The sequence below is a fragment of the Columba livia genome, chromosome 11, assembly GCF_036013475.1.
Source record: "Columba livia isolate bColLiv1 breed racing homer chromosome 11, bColLiv1.pat.W.v2, whole genome shotgun sequence".
NCBI classification, from domain to species: Eukaryota; Metazoa; Chordata; class Aves; order Columbiformes; family Columbidae; genus Columba; species Columba livia.
Window position 1 is genome coordinate 6,449,577 of NC_088612.1, and position 25,050 is coordinate 6,474,626.

Genomic DNA, 25,050 nt, shown 5'->3' on the forward strand with positions numbered 1-25,050 from the left:
AGCAATTATAATACATTTCCAGTTGTGATTGCTCGGTCTCCCATTCTCAAAGGGAGCCCATTTCTTATGCTCCAACTCTGCAAAGCACAGCCTGTTCATCCAGACTTGGACACTTGTCTGACTTCACATGAATTTGCAAGGTGCCAGCCAGTGCGGTGTCTGTATTCTGTCCCTAGATAATTATATTTGCAGTAGGAAGCACAACACAAAAATGAGACAGGGCTGCCAACTCACACATGGGCACACTGAGACTTCCCATTTTGGATCTTGGAATCACGCAGCCCATAGTGTTTTACCCTGCACATAGCTGCTCAGAACTCAATGAATTGTTCAGATCAGCAGATAGATATCCCATGTGCCTGACACGTTCTCCCTCATCTGCTACAACGCAATCCCAGGAGGAAAGATGATAGCAGATTTTTATGCCATTTCTGCATCATTCAGGCTTCCCTGTACAGTGGCAAATCACTATGCTCAGTAACCAAATTCATCATGTTCGCATTGCTGCAGCAACAAAAAAAGCCACAGTAAAGATGAAGTCCTACCTCGGCATAAGGGCTAGGACATTGATTTATCCACTTACTTTTTCACATGTGGGGATGAGGAAAAAAAACAACATTAAAGCTAAAAATAATTGTGCACCAACCTCCAAAATTTCTGAGGGTTTTTTTTTCCCTAACTCCACAAGCCACTGTTTTCAGGCACAATCTAAACATGTAAAATTTGAGCCCCAACACACTGACCCTTCAGAAGACACTTGCATTGCAAAATAGTCGGTAGGAACCAAAATTATTTTACGACTAAGAACAGTGGCAATGAATACAAATAAAATGCCATCTATAAACATTTAGTAACTCAAATGACACAAGACCTTCTTTGTCCACAACTTGCTCCAGTTGCCCTTCTCTACCAGCTGTTTTTCTTTCCTATGTCATGGGTACCAAGTCAAACTGAAGCAAAGAACATATTCATCTACCACTCAAAGAAAAGATGTCTTGTCCATGCCCATCTGTAGGCCAAACTGAGAGCTGCTGGGTGCTTTGCAGGTATTTTGTTAAAATTTTATTCATATCAAACACTCTGGATGAATCCTATTTTGCTTTGCTTTTGTTATAAGAATATTTACTTGCTTTTCAATACTTGACACTTAAGAAACCCTGCCCTCTTAACTCACCAAAATACAATGACCTAGATAAGGTACAGTTTTAAGTATTTTAATTAAAACCAAACCCAACAGAAAACTCCCTCATTAAGGGTCTGATCCAACTCCCATTAACGTCAAGAGATGATCTGCCACTGACGCATTCTGGTGCTGGCTTGGATCCGCAGATCATCAAAATCTAATTTCATATACCCGTTATGTTACAGAAACCAGCTAAAACATGAAGAATGACTAAAAATCAAGCTAAAGTTGATTGTAACTGCAGCTGTCACTATCGCCCTCCTATTTTAAACATCTGCAGCCTGTACAGCCCATGTTGGGAGCAGCAATGCGTGCACATACGCACACATATATGGACACTGAGTCATTTGCAGGAACAGACAACATAACCCATGGTTTTGAAACTCAATTAGGAAAATACTAGTGGGAACTAACAAGAGCCACATTTTGTTATAAAATCTAAGCTTTGCTGAACATAAACTAATTTAAGGAACTGATGACATCAGAAATACTGAAGTCGGATAATTATAGTGAATTACATTTCAACCCAGGTATTCAGATACTCTTTACAAAAGGAAAAAGATTGTGTTTTTTATATTAGCAACTGAGGTTGTCAGGGGTACCAGGTCTTCTCTCAAGAATTAATAAGCAGTCATTTCACACGAGTAGTGTGTGTACAATATGTCTGCATTTTTTAATGACTCAGAGGGTGTCTAGAGATTGAACACGAGAGGATTTAACCCTCAACAAGCATCAGTAACATGAGAGTTCAATGACACTCAATAAAATTGAGTTGTTAGAGAAAACAAGTCATGGTTATTTGTGTCACTAAAACACAAAGGATATATTGAATTAAAGGAAAATATTTTTTTTCCTAAACAGTGCAAGTCAACAAGTGTTAGGTCTATTTTAGTGCAGACGAAGTAGAACGAGAATAATCTGAAAATAAAATTGTCTGTGTTCTTGACTTGGAAACAAAAGCATGAAGCAAAAAATCATAAAAAAAGGAAGGCACACGATCATGCAGAAACCCACTACCTCAGCTAAGAAGAGTGAGAAATAGGTCCCTAAGCTGGGCTGTGTTTTGCAGCCAGTCCCTCTGGCTGCTTTCCAATTTCCATCCACTTTTGCCAGGAAGCTCCAAAAAGCTGTTAGGGAGACAGGACATTCCCAGACTGCCATCGTGCCATTTGGTGGAGCACTTGCTAATTTTAGATTAGAGGAGGAACACACTGGGACAATTAGCCAAGAGCCACTCCTGGCTCTTGATACAACCTTTCTTCAGACAAAACTCACACCCAAACAATAAGACTGACAGCAACACCCTTCAAATACAAAAAACAGAGGCAAAGGAGGATCCGCCATGCCTTTTTTTGGCAGAATACACCTTTCAGGGGACATGCACATTTCAACCCCAAAAGCAACCACTGGAAATGAAAAGCCTTTGCCAAATTACACCTTAGACAGAAAACCCACCTGCAAGCGGTGAAGGTTGCAAAACAGGAGGGGACCATTTAAAGACAGAGGATGAAGAAGATGGCCAGAGAGAGCAATCTGAAAGGGCATCTGATTGCATGCCACAGGAGATTATTTGGTTGCAGGGATAATAATATTTAGCATGATACGGTGTGATAGCACCTTCCACCCGCTACCCCTCCAGCTCAGGTGACGAGTACAGCGAGGAACAGATCGACCCATCAGAGATGGGGAAAGAAACCCATAAATAAGTGTTCACAAACATCATACCTTTAACAACACAACATCTACAGTCCTGTCCACCTTGGAGATGTCGCACAGGCTGTATCGCCTCTTGTGGCGTTCGTACATTTTGTCCGCAAAGCTGGAAGCGGAGGAGCAGAGCTCACCATGAACCCTGGGCTGACCGCGGCCAGGAACACTCCAGACGTCTCACAGACGCGCTCTGAGGAGTCCCCGTGTCTCTGCACACCAGCCCGTCCGAGCCTCGTAACAGGAAAAAGAAAATCCCAGAGCTGCGACCAGCTGATAAAGTCTTCTCGGAACGGGTTTGCTTATACAGGCAACGCAGGAACTTATAGCAAACAAAAGATATTTGAAGAGAGCTTCATACATATAGGATTTCTTTTTTTTTGCAACTGCTAAGAATGGTATCAGCCTTCCTGTTATAGTAATAATAATAAAAATGTTTTCCAGACAACTTGGATATCCAAAAAGCACCAGAATGAAAATCCTGCCCGAAAAGAGAACAAAAGCCAGATGTGTGCAGCAGGAGCCCTGACACTCCAAGAGGGAAGGCAGAAGGTAGGCTCAGCCACGACGAGTCTAATTCAGGAAAAAGAAAAGCCAATCGTCGTATCCAATGTAAATACTGTCACCAACGTGTTTTTTTGTTCACGCCCTCGTGCGCTGAAAGAAACAATAAAAAAGGTACTTTCCTCCTTTCGAGTCGGTCCACTGTTCACCAGACAGGAGGGTTTAGTTTTGCATTAAGTTTAAATTTCTAATGACAGCACAGGGCAAAAGGAAAGAAAATAATGAAATAAAGCCACTCCCTCCTGATTTGGGCTGGGACGTCACTACTTGCCTTTTTAGTCCTGCACCAGTGTTCTCCCAGCTTTCAAAACTTCTTTGCAGTTGTGGGAGCATGATTCATCTCTTCAGAGAGAGGAAAAAAAACAGAGAGGAGGGAGGAGGGGAAAGAAACAGCAGCAGCTTTTCTTCACCAGCCTCTTCCACCTCCGGCTGCAGGCACTCCGTGTGTGTTTGCTCGCTCCAAAAAGAGACGGAGAAGCAGATGGATGTGTTTTTGGAAGGGCAAAAAGACTCTTCCCTCTCCCACATGCCAGGTGAATGAAAGACAATTTCAAGGCTTAACACTTCCCCAAAACAGGAATGGAAACTTATGATTTAATCAGTGCACACACACACACAAAAAAAAAAAAAAAAAAGAAGAAGAGAAAGAAAAGGAAATCAGCCATTTATTTTTCTTGTTGTCGTCTGCAACACAGAGCAAAAGCCTTCAGCAACTTGCTTTCCAGAAAATACAATTTTCCATTATTTGTTCTAGCCTGACAGGCAGAGCTATTTTTTTATTTTCTTTAAAAGAAAAACCCTAAAGTTTTTTCATCTTTCTAAGGCTGGGCCAGTCAGAGCTCTCTCCCCTCTCAATAGCCCATTCACATCAGCTGGGCCCTGCACACACTCTGCCACATGGTTTCCTGTTTTCAAACTGCCCCCTTGCAGCCCCCTCTGCTTTCCACCCCACCCTGACCTCTCCAGGGATGAAATCTTTCCATACTTCCCCGGCTTTAGACATTCTCTCATTCACTGATTCAAAAAGGAATGGGGGTGGTAAAAAAAAAAAAAAAAAAAAGAAAAAAGAGAAGAAAAGGGGAAGGGGGGTCTGTGGTTGGCAGTTTGTAGTGAGCAGAACCTTTTTTTTAAAAAAAAAAGAGAGGAATTGTTAATCCCCTGTTGCAAAGCAGGAAACACGGACGTCGGAAACAGCGGTTATCAACCCAGTGTTTAATTGCAGATCTCCAAAAGCCATCCTTGGGGGTGCTGGGTAAACTGGCCCATCTCCTGCTGCTGGGATTCGCTCAGCTCGTGGAGCTTGGTAAAGGGTTTGTAGGTCTTTTCATCCAGCCCTGTAGGGTGGCCCTGGTCCCCTGGTTGTACTTTGTAACCACCAGCTCAAGTTCTGGCAAAGGTGACTCAAACCCTGCAGGCTGCTGAAATGGATAAAAAATGAGTTTTTTGGCATTTGCATGAAGGAATCTTCCAGAGGAGGTCTAAACCCATCTGCTGCGAGCAGGCACTCCAGGTCCTCTTTTTTCCAGTGCTACCCAGTCTTCTGGCCGCCCCAAACCAGCAGCCTGACTGTGAGTAACAGGAACTGACTCCCCCAATGCCTATTTCGTAAAACACCGAAGAACGGAAGTTTACAGAAACACAAAGTACTATTTTGGGCTCTTCTGGATATAACACCCCCAATCCATACAGCCAGATTATGCAAAAGCATAATTACCCTCTAAACTTAGCAGACTCAGTAAGTAAGCTGAGAAGGGCATCTTCTCCTAAGACTACAGCACTGCTCGGTGGCACAGTGGCCAGACACCGCTTGAAGGTCCATCTTTGAGCGTTGTGCCACGAACATGTTCCCATGCACTGGAATGGGCTGGGGACCAGCAGCGGTTCAGCTCCTCTCAGTAAGTGACACAGGTATGCTCTTACCTGGTCAACGTGAGGTATCTCCCCCCGGTTTCATTAGGCTCCAGTCTCTCCCTCACAACCCAAAGCTTCATGTCCACCACACCACCAGCTGAAGTGAGGAGGATCTCCTCTATGAGGCTCTCTTACAGCTACAATCCCCAGCTCAGCATCTCAGCCAATGACTCTGTTCTCCTCAACGAGTGGAACTTCTGCTTTCAGTATTAAGACACTCACAAAATGTGGTAGTACTTCGGGGACTTTCTGGAGCCACCGGTTTTCTCCACAAGTAATGAATCCCAGCAATCATGTGCCCGTTGAGATGAGGAATCAGAAATGGCTGTGACAGCATTCCAGCCCTTCAAACACTACCATAAAAGGCAGGGATTTCCTCAAATCTAAATTTACAAGACAGGAACCTATAAACAAAGCGTGGGAATTTAGTTCAGGTAAAGGAATTTGTAGTAGTCGCTGTGCCTTAACGATGCTCTAATGTTTCATTATGGAGAACCCATAATTTTTTAACTGATACAGCAGCTAAATTTGTTTTCAAATCAATTCAATTACAACTTCTGGAATACAAGGCAAAGATTTATCTGAACAACAACTGCACAGTGGAGGGCCAAAGCCCTCCACTTAAAGCACTTCACCTTTGAACCGCAGAGCCCCTCAGGCAACCAGAAAGAGATGTTCAGCTGCGGGGCTCGAGCAATGTCACCTTGCAGAAGATGGTGCCATGTGAGCATCATTACTGTAACACCGCATCTTCCACAGAGATGCGAGATAGGTGCATCAACATCCAGTCGTTTGGGGCTCGGGTTATCTCACCCTTCCTAAAGGTAATGAGAAATGAGAAACACCTCTAGCCAAAGGAGGTGGGAGCCACATTGGGAGATGGCCAACCTTCGTATCGGGAAGTTAAAGTAAGAGGCAAATTTGTCTGAGCTGTGCACAATAACACTGCTATGGCCAAAAGCCACAAGTAACCCACAAGTGCCCCTTTATGGGGCAGGAGGGAACAGAAACTTCAGGTGGAGGGTGCAGGTAGGTGGCGAGAGCCAGCCAGCACCAGGCAGGATGATGGGGCAGAGGACATGTCCCAGGACTCAGTACACATCCATGCCCTATCTGTGAACTGAGATGATGACCTGCCATCTTCCACAATTGCATGCCTTGATTTAGTAAAGAACGCCAACCCATCCCTTGGGACTCCTCTACACACCTTCATCCACAGAGGGAAATAATCCACACAAACAAATAAGCCAACAAAAAAATATCCCCCTCTCTCCCTTCTCTTTTTCTTTTCAAACTTAAGCTTCCAAATCCCTCATTTGTTCCAAGAGTTTTCCTGTGGTTATGTTCCTGACTCACAGCCAAGATCAGGAGGCCAGTGACGACTCCAGACACCCAAAGTCCATCTCATCTTCATTTCCAGACTTTACTGTTGAAGGGGGAGGAGAAAAGTATTATAAACAAATAGAAGATAATGTGCCAGACACACTCCCCCCTTGGGAGACCATCACTCTCTTCCCACATTAGGTGGGGCTTTTGCTGCATTGTTTCAGGCTGGAAATCTTGCCTTGCACACAGCCTTATATACACACAGGCACGCCGAGCAGACGCACTAGACAGACTCAGCCCGGACAAAGCTGAACAAAGGTTTTCAGTCGCTTTTGTCCACCTATTTAACCCAGTATCTCAACTGCCAGACACATGTTTACACAGTATATAGTATTCATGCTCAGAAACATGATGCACCAGACAATCAGAGGATAAAGAGGATAAACTAGTAAATAATTCTCTTTTTTTTTTCTCCTGCACATTGCTCAAAATGGAGCGGAGACGCGAGCAGCAGCCCAGGCCACCGGCTGCTGATGCGACAGTTCTGGGCTCCTTATTGAAAACATCTGGAAGCGCTGAGCCGCTTTGTGCAGACAGGAGTTTGAAACGATCCAATCGTTTCATATCCAAACCAAAGTCCAGCGCTGCGGATTTCAAGGGAAGGAAAAGAAGAGGGGGGGAAAGGCGCCCGATTGCACCATATGATCTGTAACTCATCCAGATAAAACTCCTCCTCTTCTACCCGCTAACAGACCTCTTAATGACAAGGAAATCATGGTTATTCTGAAACAGACTGCACTATTGTTATCTGTTTCAAATTACTTTTGCCATATCGTTATGAAACACTGAAAATGATGCAATCTGCAGAAATACTCAGGCCTATTAACTTTTTCAACTGTGGCTCTGATAGGAACTAATGGAGCAGTAGACGAAAGGAAAAACTTCTGCCTGTCTTAAGCAAGTCAAAACCCACTTCTGGGCACTAAACACAGGAGACAATAAATTCATCAGACAATAAGAGAGAAGAATTACTTTTTCAATTGCTCTTTTAAGTAAAGAAATCAGCTTTTTGGAAAGGGTTTTCAAAATTTTATGTTTCTGGCACTTGCAAGGATAGACAAAACAAACCCCTTTTATTCTCAAACTAAATAAGGCAAAGGAAATCTGCACTCTAATACTGCAAAGCCTGTAAGAGGAGTGTGTCCAATCTGGAAGGGAGTGCACATCCACCGTGTCTGCCGGAGGCAGGTCAGCACCCACACAAGGACCGAGACAGATGCTCGAATGTGGATTTTGAAGATGACCAGGCAGCCGCTGAACGTGGGCGAGCACTCACATCGCAGACCTTGGTAAAGAGCCCTGGACGTTAGATAATGCATTTCTCATTTTTGCAGGAGCACTGTAAGACTGAGAGGTTTGTGACTGACCTGTTCCCACCCTGCCTGTCTATCTCCATCCCTGCGGTGGCACTTTGGTCCACGGTCACATCCCTCTGCACATGGGAAGACTCACTGGTGTCCCACCAAGCAGCATCCTCTTCAAGGGGTAGCCCCAAAAGGCTGGTTGTGATTTTAGAGTCCCCTATGAGGTCAGGCAGGGAAAGAAGTGGAGTCAGGGAGCAGGACACGGACAGTCCCCCATTATCAGACATCACAAGGATCCTGTTCATGGCAGGCACCATGCTGCTCTAAGGGGGAAAGACAGCAATGCAGGCAATAAACCTTCACAATCCTGGCCCTAGAACACCTCAGTATTCACCAGCTCAACAGTACCAACACAGCTTGGGCAAACCCTACTCTCTTAGAACTTCCCCTATTTAAATAATTCAGATCTTCATGCAAAAGCCTGGAGAGAGACATTTCCTCACCAAGCAATACTGTGCTTTGGGACAACACAACCAAGCTGAATTTTACATCCAAACAAACCACCATACAGCTGCAGCCTGCATTTGACATAAGCATCAAAGACATAAGCATCTAATAAACAGCTGAAGAACCATAAAGGAGGAATGAAGAGGGCTTAGAAAGCTGTCAGACATACGGATATATGGAGTGTGTGTTTTGAGAAAATACAAAAACACCTTGAAAGATCTTCAGCCATTTCCTGACCTTCCCTTTTCTAATATTTCTCAGAGACCTGGTGTACATGTCTCAGGAATTTCTATTGTCCAAATAACGTTCAGAAAAATGCTAAGGGTCTGCTCTGCCATGGACCAGGCCTGAACATCCTTCCAGAGGAAGTCAACTGCCCATCCTACTGCTCCCAAACGGCTACAGGAGAAACACATCCCACGCAAGAGATTAGCAACCCCTCAGCTGACTTTACATCAGTTTGCAACATCTAGTTCTGCCTTTACCAAAAATAACCGCAAATCGAGACGCTTGGCTGGCTGAAGTGCTGTGGGATCTTGGACCACAATGCAGATATTTATTTAGCATGTTATGGGAGTTGAGAGAAATAGTTCTTGCTGTCAAACACTGGACATGTTGTTTTGCTCTGTGAATTCCAGAATCGTAAAAATGATGAGGGGAAGTCATGAGTGGATAAAGCAGGAACACTCCCCAAAATAGGCTACAAGGAGCATCTGAGCTATGACCTGCAGAAGCAACACACACTGCACATCCCCTGCATCCTTGGGGATGCTCCAGTGCTCAGGCACTTCCCACCAGGGCACAGGGCCTAATGATCTACAGACTGGGTAAAATGCAAAAATAATGGGGTCTTTTGTAGAGAATAACACAATTTTCAACCTACACATCTGGATGGCACATATTGCTTTGGTTTCACCGCTGGCTCAGCCCAGCCTGAAGCTGATGCTGAAGGGTGTTGTCAAAAATGACGTTCATTTCTTCGACCTCACGCAGCACTAAAGCTGGTCACGTAAGCTTAAATTTCCCTTCATGTTTTTCAATTGATGGTAATTAACATGTGAATTTTACACGCACACAATCAGCATAAATTTTTGCTAATTATGACGATTCAAACCCTCCTACTTTAAACCCAAGATTATAATTTCTGGGATCTGGAAAGATAATGATATAAATAAAAGTATTTTAAATATTGAACTGTATTTATAGGAGTTTTCAAACCGTTGTAAACATCATGCAAGCCACTTGAAATTGGTTTTTGCAGGCTATCCAGCAAATATTTGAAGCCTGCCCAAACAAGCAATGTCTAGTAACTTGTCCTACAGACGAGTTAAGGAGATCATCGCTGTCTCAAGTGAAAGAAGGGGATGTTTCATTATCTATGCACACATGCAAAACTCAAAGGAATTATTCATTTTTATAACATGCATAATAAAAAAGCATCTTCTGACATCACTGGGATGGATATAGGATATAAGAAAGTATTGACTTATACAAATAAAAACATATGTTCCATTATCCCATAATAACAAACTCCAGAAATAGTAAAACCTTACAGTTCAAGGTATGACTTTAAAAATTAGAATGAGTTTTTATGCAGGAAAACAGACTATCTTGCATTTGCGGAGTTCAGGAAACATCGCACTGTCTTCCAAAATAATGGCATATCTGTTGCTTTAGGGACAGCACAGGAGCAAACAGGTATCACCTGACCCGCTCCACAATGCCTTGCCATACTAACGCATCGGTTCCAGGATACGCCTGGTTGATGCTTCTATCTAAAGAACTGATGTATTCAGCTAAAAACAGAGACAGGATAGCAGATTACATAGATGAATTGGTGGATAAAGCCCAACAAAAATGACGTACAGCATCAGTGAGTAAAATTAATAGACAATATAAAAATGACACATCTTGAGCTGAGGAAATTATTCAACTTTTACCATTCTTTCATGCCTGCAGTTTAAGGCACTGTAACGTAACTGAAAAACAGAGCACGGTCATTCAAATGAATAAATCATGCCAAAAAATGATTCAGCTTCCCTCCTCTTTTTTTTTTTCTTTCCTCTTTTAATTGAAGTCCCTAGGAGTCAGCCCTTGGGAAGCCCACAAGATCCATGTATTGTCCTGGCACGGCACTCTGTCCAAAGGGAAAAAGTTATTTCTTCTTTCATCTTGTAACCTGAAAATCTGGGAGGGGGAGTGGTGGGAAAGCAGAGCACCGTACAAAGGCACCCATCATATTTCCAGGACAATTTTTTGTTTGACTGTTAATGAAGGCAGGGGATTGAAGACACTGTGGTATTTGTTTTGACCTTCCAATTGTTGTGTTTGCTTTGTGGGGAGGAAGATCTCAGACCTGACCGGTAACTGAGATGCTCTGAGTGCAGCCAAGCCCCCCTCTCCCCAGCAATAACAGACACTCTAGCTCACCCTCCTACCTACACTCACATCCAACCAATATTTTCATGCCCTCGCTACATGCATTTGGAAACTTGAAATAAAATCCAATGCAAACTTTGAGAGGAGGCATTTGGATTCCAGCTCCTGCCTGGGAGGTCTGCTGTAGGACCACATGAGTATTCATTTGCTCACTGTTTTATCCGTTTCCCTGGTAGTCTGCTGTAAAGAATATTAAACAAACATCTCTTTACAGCTCAAGAGCCCAGGAAAGAATGTTGATCCTACGGAAGAAACCTGCTTTTACCAATTTTTACCCCACTTCTATCCCTCTGGTCTAAAGGTATACATGAGGGTACGGATTCACTGAATCCACAAAGCCATCATTGAGAACTGCTATAGCAATATATGCTAAATATGTTCCCTCCTTTAGTCTAATTTTGGAAAAAATGAATTTTCTCAACTGTTAACACTGCTCCAGAAAAATAATATTTATTTCCAAGGTTATAAACTAACATATGCTACATCTCCTCTACCACCTTTTGAAAGATGCCTTTACAGTAACATTTTTTGTTGCAGGGATAATTCCTAACTGGAGTAATGGATCCAAACCTTGTTTCTATTCCTCTCCACTCAGTTAGAAGTAGGGAATGTCCCTGCAGGCACTGGGAATGTCACGCCAATACAGGTGTTGTAGGAAAACTGGGTTTTTGTGCTCCTCTCCCATTCACAGCCTGTCACAGCTGCTGCTCTTCCATACATTTAACAGCTTTAATCAATAGATAAACAAATTTGAGCCAATCAACAATGGTAACTGTGGCCAAAATTATCAAAAAGCAGCATTTATTATATCGGGAAGCCTTGCAATTTCCCTGAGTTACTCTGTCAATTCAGGCTATGCCAGGAGCTGCAAAGGTCACCGCGCTGCAGATAAGGAAAATGCACCATCTGAAATATCTCGCTAGTTACTATAAGGAAAGGGTTGGTTTTGTTTTCTTAGGAAGAAAAGGAGAAATGTTCTGGAGCCCTCTCTCTCGAGGCTAAAATCCAAAACATTTACAAGACTGAGGAGCAAGAAAGCTCACAGATAATCAGCAGAACTGATGCCAGTTCAATCAAAGCAAACCAGTAACAGCGACCGGGAGGAGTACAGATTATGCAGCATCGTTCCGTACAGACAAAAAGTATCCTTTTCATCATGCAACGGTTAAATAACTTAACTATCCCAAGTTTGAATTGCTGACTGCTCAGCTCGTCATTTACGTAGCATTAGTCTCTGCTGTTTCTGAAGTTTGCCTTTCGGAGAAAAAAAGGCAACTTCAAAACATGCAAAAATTAATGAAACCCATATGTGGGATACTGTCATTATTCCATGTTTATAAGAGGATCAGATTTTGTTAAAAGGGCTTATTTAATGCAGACGCATAAGAAAAAACACCCAGCAAAAGATCTGAAAGCTATTGAAAGAAAAATATTTTCTTTGTTAACCCAAGCAGCCAGTAACAAGCAAAAAGACACAATTTATAGTAAAAGCCACTATGTTCTTTGGTGCAACTTTGTTTACAGCTTCACTGACAGCTTATAAAGTTCTCCTAAATAGAAAAACCTCTCCTAAATATATTTTACCCTTTTGACCCTTTTCAGAATTGTACTGTATTTAAGCTGCGACAACCTAAAAATCAATGACTTATGGAAACATCTGTTGGTACAGGTAGAAAATTGAGACTTTTTCAACAGCTGTTGTTATTTTATGCTTATTTTTGGCTAGGTCAGTCAGTAAGACTTGAAGAAAATATTAGCTGGGCTCCTTTCCTGACTTCGGTCTCCCTTCAGCAGCTGTCATCAGTGTCCTGATCCCTCCCCTGCCCTGCGAGTCTGGGGGAAAAGAGTCCGAACATCCCCCAAGTCTGGTCTTGCTCACCAGCCTCAGACAAGAAATAAAGGAAACACAGCTCCCAAATGGGCACACCTATTTTATCTCACTTATTCACCTAAATACTGCTTTAAAATATCCCCTGATGTAGACGCTTTCGGCCCTGCACAAAGAGGCTAAACCCTCCACCCGCAGCCCGCTCTGCTACCCATCTCCCTGGCTCCCCTTTCCACTTCCTACAGTGCTTCACAATGAACCCCGGGTTCGTCTTGCCTCCCCCCCTCCGGTTATTTCATTGCCAGGATCCAGACATCTGCTGACATCCCCCTGAAATATAACACACAATGTATTTTAAGAGCCAACCTGCCAAAAGGTATTTGATGCTCCAGACAGCACCACTAACCAGATAGGGAACATACACTGCTCATAATAAGACATGCATTAAAACAGAACGTACTTTTTGTGGGAGACTAATTCTTAACTAAAAAAAAAACAAAAACAAAAACAAACAAACAAAAAATTCTATTTTTAAACATTTAATTCAGCTGCTGCTTGAAAAATATGACTCTATATGAATTCTGCCTTCTCGAAAGAGAAGAAAACAACTTACAAAACTTTTGAAGATCTCTCAAAATCACGTTTCAGTATACACTGAAGTTGTCAAGAGCCAGAGAAAGGCAAGACTCTGAGCACAGACATTTCTTCCTCTTTCTCTTTTTAACAGAGATTATTTGTGTAGTCTTACCTTCAAAACTTATTTCCCTGCCATACACTTCTAGTGTCACCGCTGGTGTTGACTGAGTTGTGCCAACCCCTGCCTGAAAGGACAGCGGCAAGAAAAGCCAGTTTAAACAGAAACCACTTATCTCAAGGAGGGCGAGCCCCAGGTTCGCAAGCAGAGGAGATATTTCAGCATTAAAGAATTCTAGGAACTACTCCAAGACAGAAATTTTTGTTGTCTGGTGTACTGTAAGGATTTTAAGCCCAGAAAGTTATTTATTTAGTCTATACATCTAGATTTATAACAAAGGCAGAAACAAAGGCAGAGGATCCATCTATACTCTTCTGGGTGCCTTTTGCATCGTTTACAACATACAAAGTAAACCTGATCTTCCCCAAAGATAGAAAACAAGTTATAAACAAGTCTTGACACGCAAATCAAATGCTGTCCCCCAAATTCCCAGCTATGAACAAAAAAGCCTTTAGAGGTTTCTATGTCTCCCCAAAATGCAATTAAAACCAGAATTTGCAAAATGCCCTAAAACTGTTTCGGCCGATGCAGCAGGGAGCAAAAGACTCTTGCGCCGCTTCTCTTTTTAACACCGCGGGACCCCAGCCTCTACAGTCAATGCCTCTCTTCAGGCATCTGCAAGTGGGAATATTTGGAAAAGGTGTAAGCAAGCCTCCTTCCCTTTTAAAAGGCTCAAAAATATATATTACTGACTTTTTTTACCCATTAGGTTCAAGCATTTGAAGCTAAGACTCGTCCACCTCCTCCTGGGCAAGTGGGTAAGTACGCATTTTCTCACCTTGCAAGTTAAAAATAAAAATAATAGTGGAACAAAACACAAAGAGCACTTCTTTAATCTCAGCAGACTCGCTCACTCCTGTCCATGCCTTTGATAAGAATCAATGTGATCTGCAGTGCAGAATTTTGGAGGGGCATCAGAGATTTCTACATTCTCAAGCACAAAATCTCAGAGTGAAACCAATGTTTCACAGAACTGCACCTCCAGCCTTTGAAAAATGCGTATTTTGGAAATAACATCCCTCCCAACCACTGTCAGGCATTTAATGTGTCCAGCTGTGTTAAGAAACCAAGCAAAAGTTCAGTGTCAAGCAAGTCAGGATTATGATCTTCTGGTGATTTATGGAGGTAAGCACAGTCTCAGACAGAAGAAAAACAAGTCACTTGATGTTAAGCAGACTCAGTACCAGGGCTCAGACTAATGAGTTTGCAAGGGTGAGGCTTCACGTTCCTGCCTCTTATCTCATCAGCTGGAAGGACAACGTATAAGAAGGGAGAACATATTCAGCTGGTAAATGAGACAGGCAGACCCAGCACTATGGTACCTGCAAATACAGTATTAGTGTTTGTAGTAGAGATGTTGGAAACGCTTCAGGACAGGGAGGCACATGGTATTTGATAAAGATGCCGTACTTCCCACAGGTAAGAATATGCCCCCAAATAACATGAAACTACTATTATCATGACTGTAATGCTATCAGGGTATATACATCAAGGCAAAGTCTTTAGGGAGAGGCATTACTTAACTAGGCTGAGAAAATCATAAGCCAAGCATTGGTCCTCCTGCAGATCTGAAAGGAGAGCAGTTTAACTCCAGTTAAACACAGGCTAGCAACAATTCCTCTGACTTGAACTACACAAACAGAAGAGAAAGCAAACGAGATAACCCAGAAATATTTGCTGTGTCTTTTGGACTAGGTTCTTAGGCACAGCTACTGCCTTCATTTTAGCCAAGTACATTGCTGACACCAAGATTATAAATGCAATAAGCAAGAAGGGAGGGAGCAGCTAAATTCACCCCACTTCTTAGGAGAAAATAAAAAAGTTAGCTACATTAAATACCTGCTTATATAGGCACAAATTTAATGCATAAGTGAAGCAGAAAGAGAAGGTAGAAGGAGAAGAACCTTGTTAGCTGTAAGAAACAAAGTGCAAAAGAAAGCCTGGTACAGAATTTTCTCCCATTTCCTAATTCCAATATAGCTGATCAAGTATATTCTACTAAGCCATTGCAAAACTCTGTCACATTCTTGTTACAGCCTCCGTGTTGGGGTTATTCCAAAGCAGAAGTCCAAAACACAGATCACAGGAGTAAAATCAACAAGCTGGCGATGGAAGGAGGTAAGCGGCAGCGAGAAGAAACTCTCTTCTTATCCCTTACACCTACCTGCCCTTGGGTCCCAACAAAAAGTCACTACTGTCCATGCTTTTTACAGGATCGGCATTTGAAGACATCACCTCTTCTTCAGTGTGACTGATGACTAATACAAGTCTATCAGTATTCAGAAGTTTCCTTTCCTTGAAAGTTTTGATGCATTTGCTACCATGACAGAAAGGACAGCTTTGGCTGACCACAGCCAAACACAACATCAGTTCACTGGGATGTTAAATTCTGACTTGCAGCTGCCTCTGCACAGCTAAACCCAATCCCTTCTATACCAGCCAAGTTCTTTTATTTTAGACACTCAATCCTTCTGTATAGACTAAGATGTTTTAATCATCCACTGCAACACTAACCATCTATTCTTGTTTCACAGTCCCAAACTTAAAGTCCTCTCCATCACCCCATCCTACTGTTCTGTACAGCACAGACCAGGCAGAGAGCAGCAGGAAAGATGTCCCTGAGAAAAGCAGAGAGCAGTCAATCTGCTCAAATACGCTGCATGGAAAAGTAAACATTTAGTTATACCGAGGCTTTTATCTCATCTGATGTTTTAACAGCAGTTTGATCTTCCTAATTTCTACTCTAGCTCTACACACAACTCTCCTTTGTCCTTTACCTTTTTCATATTACACCATTCTTTTCATCCTTTTCTGGAAGGTAAAGCAGAAATGCCATGCCTGGATACTGCTGGAGCCCATAATTCTTTATCAGCAGTCAAGAGTACAACTCATCACCCAAATAATGTCCCCATCTGAGCACTCTTAGACTGCACGGCTAGGTTTCACCTTCTAACACGGATCTTAAAGACAAGAGGTATGATGACAACACCAGTCCATACAACAGGCCAGGCAATGTAACCCCACAGCAGTTCTAGCACTGGTTTGGGATTTTATTTAGAGCTGCAATGTATGGCTCATAGGACATCCAGTCTTGATGGGAACACCAGAAGCAGTGCAGAGCTAACTCCTTCCTACAGTAAATTACTCAAATAAATAACTATTTTTACACTTCAACGTTTTTGTTGTTATTCCTACAGTTTCAATCTGTTCAACCTCACTTTCTAAACGCTGCATCTCATTTATGGCTCTTCCATTAGCGTAAAAAGTGGGAAGAAAGCTGTTCCCCATACATATAGTTATAGTCCAAAGCTCTCCAAATGGTACGCTGCTCTGGACTCAGAACAAAAGCTTTGCCCCTGTCTCAACTCACTTTTGAGCCTGGTTCACAGCACAACCTCCCAGGCAGAGGAGGAACCACAGTGCCCACCAGCAGCTACTGCTGCAGACATGACCCAGTGGTACCCAGGGGCTTTGTCCCCCCATGTGTCCCTTCTCCCTGTGGTTCACCTTTCAGGAGACTTCCTGGATTTGGCACAAACCATCCCAAAAAGCTTTCCCAAACCCTGAAAAACTATAAAAACAAAAACCTACCGTGTAGGATAGCAGTTAGTGTAGAATAGCAATGACTTCTCACAAAATCCCAGAACAAATGTATGGTAACATAATTAAAAACCTATTTATCGTATTAATGATGTGTTCCTCTAAGGCAGCGTAACTACTGATGAACTGCAAAAAACCATGTCTACCAAAAAAACCCATCAATGCTGGCCACTCTACTTCGTAGGGGCCAGCTTCAGCTTCCAAATTATCGAATGGAGCTAAATGGTTTCCTTCAGAAGGATAAAAGACCAGTGACGTGATACACCAAAGTATAAATTTCTCATAATAACACAGTCGCCATCAAAAAGTCCACATTTGGTCTCCCATGTTATCATCTTAATTTCCTCTATATTTAGACCAGGAATTCAGTGTGCAGTAACCATGTCTACCATACAACAGTTACACCACAAAACTTTAAGAGATTCCAAACACAAATAAAAGAAGCCATATGACACAGGAGATTGAACCATTCAAAACAGCACAGTATTTTCCTTCTTGAGGTGTAATATTCAATGCCAGTATTCCTTTGCCACAGTAACAGTCTTATACATCCATTATTTTATGGAGTCATACTTTCATGACTGCATAAAAAACAAATGTATCGAACAACTGGAAGAGAATGCCAAAACCAGGATTTTCTGTATTGAAAATCCTTTACTTCTGTGTTTTATAAACTTGTGAAATCATGGAGTGCTGACACTAAAAAGGGTTTCAGAAAGCTTCATTAATGCACTGACGTTAAATAATTTGTTTGCCAGATGCAAGCCAATAGCAAGCATCACGGAAGATTCGTAATTATTACACAGTTGTTTTTAATCTGCATCCTTCTCAAGACTGCGGCAGGAACACATACACAGCTCTGCCTTTGACGTAACAGTATTTGCAGATGGTAAATAAAATTGCAGGTAGCTCTTGATGCTCTTAAATGAGCGTGAAAATCCGAGGGATAAACTTCCTTTGCAGCCGATGCTGGGAGGATGGCAGAGCCAGATGTTTTATTAGAGGAAATGAAGAATAAACAGAGTAGCAGGGCTACACGCAGCAACCTTTACCTCTAAAAAAACGTTGCCTGTAGCGGCTGAAGGGGACGGCGAAGGGGAGGAGAAGTCACTCACCATGTCTAGCGATCAGTGAGCCCTGTGGCCAAGGAGCCCTGTGCTGCTGCAGACTCGCCCCGAGCCAAACCTGGGAGCGGCATCTTTGTGCTGAGACGGGGATTTGGCTCAGCATGCACGTTCCTGCTTCCCTTGCTAACATCCGTGAATCCTGTGACTGAACTTGGAAACGATCTGTCTCAGGCTGAGGATTAGCAGCCTTCGGGAGAAAAAGGCATCGGAACTGCAGCACCCAGAGAAATTAAGCATAGGACAAAAAAGCCTGCCACGGTAGTTGTACAAATGCCTTCCTGCTACAGATTTCAAAGCATGAGTAACAGTAAAGGCCAAACAACAAACTCAGCCTGGTTTGAATTTTTTTTCTTCCTGTTGTTTTTATTCTAACTCCCTACAGCATGTACTGTGGACTCAACCACTCACGCAGCGATGCACAGACAGCAAAACCCAGGGTGAGCTATTCTGCATGGTGAAGAATTTATTCAGGGGTTGACAGTCTGACACAATTTACTCCTAGACCTCTCGAACCTCTGCTTTGAGCATCCGGGGCAGACACAGGATGCTGGTGGGTGTGAGAAAGGGCCTGGCGGATGACTAGCCCAAAGCCTTGACCCAATGGTATGAGTATGTCACCCTCCAGCAGTCATGCCAGGCTTAGGCCAGGCTCCTTTTTAGCTGGGTTTTTCCATGTTTACTCTAGTTACAGGACAACATCTATAAAGAGAGAGTTACAGAAGTGATTTTTAAGAGGCAGGGCGAGGATGCAGCCTATTGTTAAGGCTGCGCTTTACACTGCCAGACCCCGCTCTGTTTTTTTCTAACACTTCACCTGCCTGCTCTAAATTTCCTATGCTGTTGGGAAGCTTCCCACGCTGCTCTGCAGGCTCTTTGGAAAACAGCGATCTACAATCACCTTCACACAGTATGTACATATGAACACGCAGAGCAAACGGACTTCAGTGCACACAAGCAACCTGAATTTTGGCATGACCTCAGCGTGAACAGTTTGTTAAGGAAGTTATTTCCTAAGAAAAGAAACCAAAATGTAGCCCTGGAGAGCTATAATGACCCTCTGCCTTGGGTCACCACCGAGGTTCGGCATTTTTGAGCCATGAAGCTCTCTACTACTTGACTTGACCAACAGCCAGCACCAGCACCAGGCTCTTCTCCAAAGGACACTGGACACCTTGGCCATAATTTTCTCCATTTATCTGTTGACTCCCAGGAAGATTATGATCAGGGGGAGGACAAATCTCTGGAAATTTCACACCTATTGATCATCCCAACACTTATCTCACTCCCACGAGCCCTTTTCCACCCAGTCCAGCCCATTCCTTCTTCCTACCTCTATCTCCTGTGGTCCTGCCGTCCTCACCCCCTTCCTCCACACACCCTGCCAGACTCTGGCCAAGCTGCTCACTCCTCCCTATTATGTGGCAAAGCACAAACCTGGGGGCCCACAAAGCAAACACAATGAGCAACAACAGACCTGGGGCTCTGCCCCAACAGAGCATCATCTATCTTATCTGTAGCAACCCCCAGGGAAGGAGGTTTCCTAGCCTCCCTAGGTGGTCTTGCAACAGTTTCATGATGATAACAGGATGTTTTCTCAATATCCAGCCTAAATCATCCTGGCAAATTAGCAAATCAGTAAATTAAGCTGCCATGGAAATCTGGGACATTAATAACCACTATTACACATTGGCAGCCTGCTAGATTGCACAATAGTTTTCTTTTTGTTGCACTGAATAAACTTAATTCTTTCAAACTCTTCTCATGTTTCTTAATCTCTTCGTGTCCTTTTCTTCTGAACACTTCCCAGAACGCCTCTGTCCTCCTTGGAGCAGGACACCCCAAACCGAATTCGATGGCAATGATGATGCCTTGGAAGTACCATGCACAAGTCACCTCCTGCACCGTATGGAAGACGCTCTTTCAATACAACCCAAACCAAGATTTGTCCTTTCGCAATGTCCTCTCACTGATGATTCATTTGTGGTCCACTAAAAATCCTCAGCCTTTTTCTACCCATCACTCTCCAGTTTAAACCTCACTTAGTAAACATGCATTTTTATTTCTTCCTTGCAAATGAAGCACTCTGTGTGTGCTTTTATCTCTTATCTGCATGCGCTCTCCAAATTCTTAAGGTCACTATTGAGCCCTGACCCTGTTCTCTCAAGTGCCTGCAACCCCTCCCAACCTGATGTAATCTGAAAGCGTTATAAACACACTTCCATCTTCCAAATCATGACTGAAAATATTGCAAGTTTTGCCCCAGAAAGTGACCTTGCTGATACATCACACGTTACTGCAGCACTTGGATCACTGGAGAGATGAAAGCGCAAATATTTTTCAAGTTTCATTCTGCATGAAGATACTTAGAAATGCCATGTTTATATGGTAGGCTGCAGCCTCTGAAAATACAGACATTAATTAAAAACTAATTCATCCAGTAAAGGTAGGATGTATTAAATTTAATAGGACCTAACTAATGGAATTAATAAATACAATGAGAAGGCTGTTTCCCAGCGAACTCTGTTTCTGGGGTCAGCCAGCTACAATTTGTCAGTCACAGGCTTAGACAACCAAAGCTGTCGCATGAACCCAGCAGTGCGACCTTATCCATCCTGCCACATGAAGACAAAGGTTCAGCAAATAATGAATCATAACTGATTTCTAGGTTCAACACAAGAAGAGAAGGTTATCAGGGTACAGTTCATTTCAAACTGTCGCTTTACTTTCATAATGCTGGAGCCACCAGGCACCATTTCTAAATTATTTTGATATCACAGTACACAGAAGCCAAACCAGAGTTCTCAGCAGAGTTAAGAATCTAAAGTTATTCAATTCAAAAAATGCTAAAGTCTAATTTTAATAGATCGGATCAAGTTATTGCCCCAACTCTACTCCAGATCCCCAGACAAAGCAGGAAGATAAGGACCAGGCAAGTCTCCAGCCAGATGAGCACCCACTGCCCAACATGAAAGGGGCTTGGGAAATTCTGGTTACAGAATCTCTGTAGCTAAACAAATGCAACCTCTGTGAAAATATTCTGGAGATTTAAGAAAAAGACACTTAAAACCCCCATTTTAATTGGAAAACACATTTTTCCATTATTTTCTTTTCAGTGCTTATAAGCCTACAAACCATTATTTTCCTAAACACTTTTCAGCTGCAGCTTTTCCATGACATGCACAAGAGCCTCTCTCATGCAAAGTCTTCTGAAGCAACTACAGGGAAAGCATGTGCAAACTTATACATGTAAAACCAGAGAATGCTTGTTGGCATCACAAATTCAGATAAATTTGCCTTCAGAAATCAACTCACAAGAAGGATTTTTCTCCCATCTCTTTCCAGTGCACTCAAGCTTAGTGTTATTCAGCCCAATTACACTATACAAGAAGTTGCACTTTTTAGACTCCAAAACATTTCTTTTTGACAGTCTGTGCATAAAAGCAGCTTTCTACATTGTGTGTTTATAAGTAACATTGTGCAAAATTCTTACCCATAAAACAAGAGTTAATGCAGTTCCCAAGGTCCAAAGCTACTGACAGCACCAGTGAGACTGCTAAATACCTGCAGCTCCCGATCAGGTGCAAGCAACAACATTTTTATTTGCCAGAAGTTAAGGAAAATGCTTTTACTAACCACAAAATGGCTCTCTAATGAGAAGGGAATGAGAACCTGAAAGACTTCTGGCTACAAAAGAGTCAGCACTAAATATTAATAAAGCAGAACAGGAGATGCATGCTTTGGGGATGGCTTTCACTGGCCACCTCCCTACCCAACCTACACGTGTGAATTAAGCTCTATTTATAAGTCTTCCATTGACTTTTTTTTAAACGACCTTAATATAGTGCAGTTGTTATGTTGTTTCTGTTGAACTTAGCAACAGGAAACCCTGTCAGTCCTGCAGCAAACTTTCCATTCCCCTGGCACTCCCATTCCTGCACCAGAAAAGCCAGATTTCTACAGAGGTGTTTGACAGGCTGGTGGGGGAGAAGGAGAAGAGAAGAAAGCATACACCCCATAAAAGTTAAAAAAAAAGAAAGACAAAAAAAAAAAAGAAAAAGGAAAAAAAAGAAAAAAATTTTTTAAAAAGTGTGTAAAACTTGCAAAAAGAAAGACAAATTAAACATGTTTCTCTTTTTTTTGCCAGTTTGAAAGGAAAAGGCAGTGCCCTAATGTGCATTTTCTAATTGTATCTTTCTTTACTACCAGATACCTAACTACTAGTCATGAAAATTACCTTTATCAATAAAGGGTTGGGAAAAAAACCATCATAATATTTATGCTCACGCATCGCAGTAACAAAAGACTTACTTATCAAGGCAGCACAAATTTTAGATTGTAAACTTATTTGTTCTACTCTGTGGTTAACTCACCAAGCAATCAGCTACAGAAATTAAGCCTTAACTTGTTAAAAACAAAATAAACCTGATTTTATTACAAGCTTTGGCAAGACTGTTCTGCTGCCTGAAGAGTTTTACTGTGGGATGAGCAAAGTTTTCTGGTGCTCCACCCTATAATATTAACTCATCCCAGCAATATTTTCTTTTTTAACAGCGTTATAATGGTACACTAACAAACAAACACAGCTGCTCAATGGCAACATGCACCAACAGAGGCTGTGAGCAATTTAGCATTTGCACATCACTTGCCTTTTCAGAAAGAATAATATATATATAATATAGGAGCAAATGCAAATCTAGTTAAGAAAGGTAAGACTGAAAAACCCAGCTCCTGACAGAGGAGTATATGTATTAAAGGAGATTTAAACAAAAATTACATTCCTGTCAAGCCTAATATTCACTTTTTTTTAATCATAGACAGTCCTTAAATATGGCAAAGCACAAGTAATAGAAAACAATACCGACTGATTTCTGATCCCTGGCATGACATTTTTATACTGTTTCACCTTTATGAGGAAATATGGGATTTCCCTCCACATTTGATCCTTGTACGTCTTACTATTATTAATTTTTCTTCCAGCAAAAGCACTAACAATCACAGCCAGCGATGCCTTTGGACCTTGGAGTCTGTGCACACACCAACACCAGTTGGCCATGGTCCCCCCTGCCAAAAACTCCCTGGAGAGACAAAGCCTGAGAGGGGACGGAGCACCTCGCCAGGACCACGCAGCATCGCCAACCCCAAGTGCACATGGGGCATCGCTTTTGTCAAATTATACACAAATCTTGGTACAACCCTGCCTCACAACGAGCATGCTGGGTCAACCTCTATGTCTACAACTGACAGAAATAAATACGGCTTAACCCAGTGGTAGGAAAAAAGCATAGTCTCAAAAGCCCATGCTATTTTTAAAGGACTAAGGCAACGTCACGGTGACAGACGCCATTCGGCTTTGCAAAGGCTACAGAAAGGAAACCAGCCGGTTAGGTGGCCAGCCGCAGCAGCATTTCTTTAAAAAGCACAGAAAAAGACAAGGTGACGATGTGTAAGTGGCACTCACCGCCTCTTCGTGGGTTGTGCTCCCGTTGTGATCTTTCAGAAAATTCACCTCGTCTTCAGTTTTCATTTCCAGCTTCCCTGTGAAAACAGACGGTTTGCAGAAGCAATTTTAAAACAAACTTCTTTCAGCGCTGCTGGTATTTTTCTGTTTATTCAAACCAGTCTCAAAAAAAGAGGAAAAAAAAAGAAAGCCCAACCCCAAAACCCCTTCAACAAGTCCATTTGACTTGCAACATCTGGTTTCATTCCCGACTTTGCTGCTTGTTTGTTATTAGCTTTAAGAATTATCGTGTCTGGGATTGAAGGAAGCTATGAAACAGCAGCAAGCAGAGGGTGAAACTCCTAAAAAGCTCTAGGTGAAGTTGAACACAGCTGCATGTGTTTGCCCATGTGTTTTCTTGGCTCCTGTTCATCTAGTTAAAAGAACCAATTTTTTTTTCTGTTTTTCTTCTTATCATAACAAGAAGAGAAAGCAAGAAACCAGCCTTGTCACTGGTATATTAAGCATTGGAAAAAAAAAAAATCAGAAGATAAAGCCCACTTGCACTGCCTTAAGGACAATGATTATGTCTCTGGACTAGGAATGCAAACTCTTTACACAGTTTATAAAGTCCCAGCTGATTTTCCCCTTCCTCATGCTCCCGTGATGGTGTCACCACCTCAGTGCTACAATCATCATGTCCCAGCTGCTTTTTCTGCCCGACAAAGCTTTCATTAGTCACCCTTCCCCAGGGGTTCCCCCTTCTGTCTACCTTTCCCTGGCATGAAGTCAATGTCCTGATACTCTTTCAACCCTAAGCTAATGACTCTCGTGAAACACACACGATATGTTTAGAGGAGTGATTTGACCAAAGCCACCCAGCTGGAGAGCGGCTGTGTTAGGGCTAAACCCCCCTCTAATCCTGCTCCCTCCCTTGTTTCTACTAAAAACAAACACTGGATGGATGACAACACCTTCCATGTACATTTGCAGCGAGTTTACCCGCTCAGGGATTCAGCAAGAGAAGCCTCCCATCCTCACGGGAAACTGCTGTAACAACTGCCACCAATGGTCTTCCACTAGCATTAAAGTCTACCCTTGATTTTGGGACTATCTGGTTTTGCAATGTTCTGTTGACAAACTTATCCAACATCATTAAGTCAAATTGGTGTGATTTTGTCTCAATTAGATGAGTTCGTGGGTGGACTCTCAGAAATCAGAGGTAAAGCTATAAATTTCTCTGAGTTCCATTTGCTGTCAAAGCAGAGACCATGGTTGTGACAAGATCTGCTCAGGGTTGTGG

General features: G+C 42.5%; 1 protein-coding gene across 29 annotated transcripts in view; it reads right to left on the reverse strand.

Moving 5' to 3' along the window:
• AKAP13 (A-kinase anchoring protein 13) overlaps window positions 1-25,050 on the reverse strand; it is a 213,662-nt gene that overhangs the window by 69,860 nt on the left and 118,752 nt on the right. For 24 of the 29 annotated variants that reach the window (XM_065076595.1, XM_065076603.1, XM_065076593.1 and 21 more), the window contains one exon: window positions 23,769-23,845. In XM_065076595.1, coding sequence (XP_064932667.1) covers window positions 23,769-23,845 — 77 coding nt within the window. Of the gene's footprint in view, window positions 1-2,908; window positions 4,483-23,768; window positions 23,846-25,050 lie in introns of those variants that run through there. The other 5 variants (XM_021289870.2, XM_065076612.1, XM_021289869.2 and 2 more) reach the window with 4 other exon arrangements.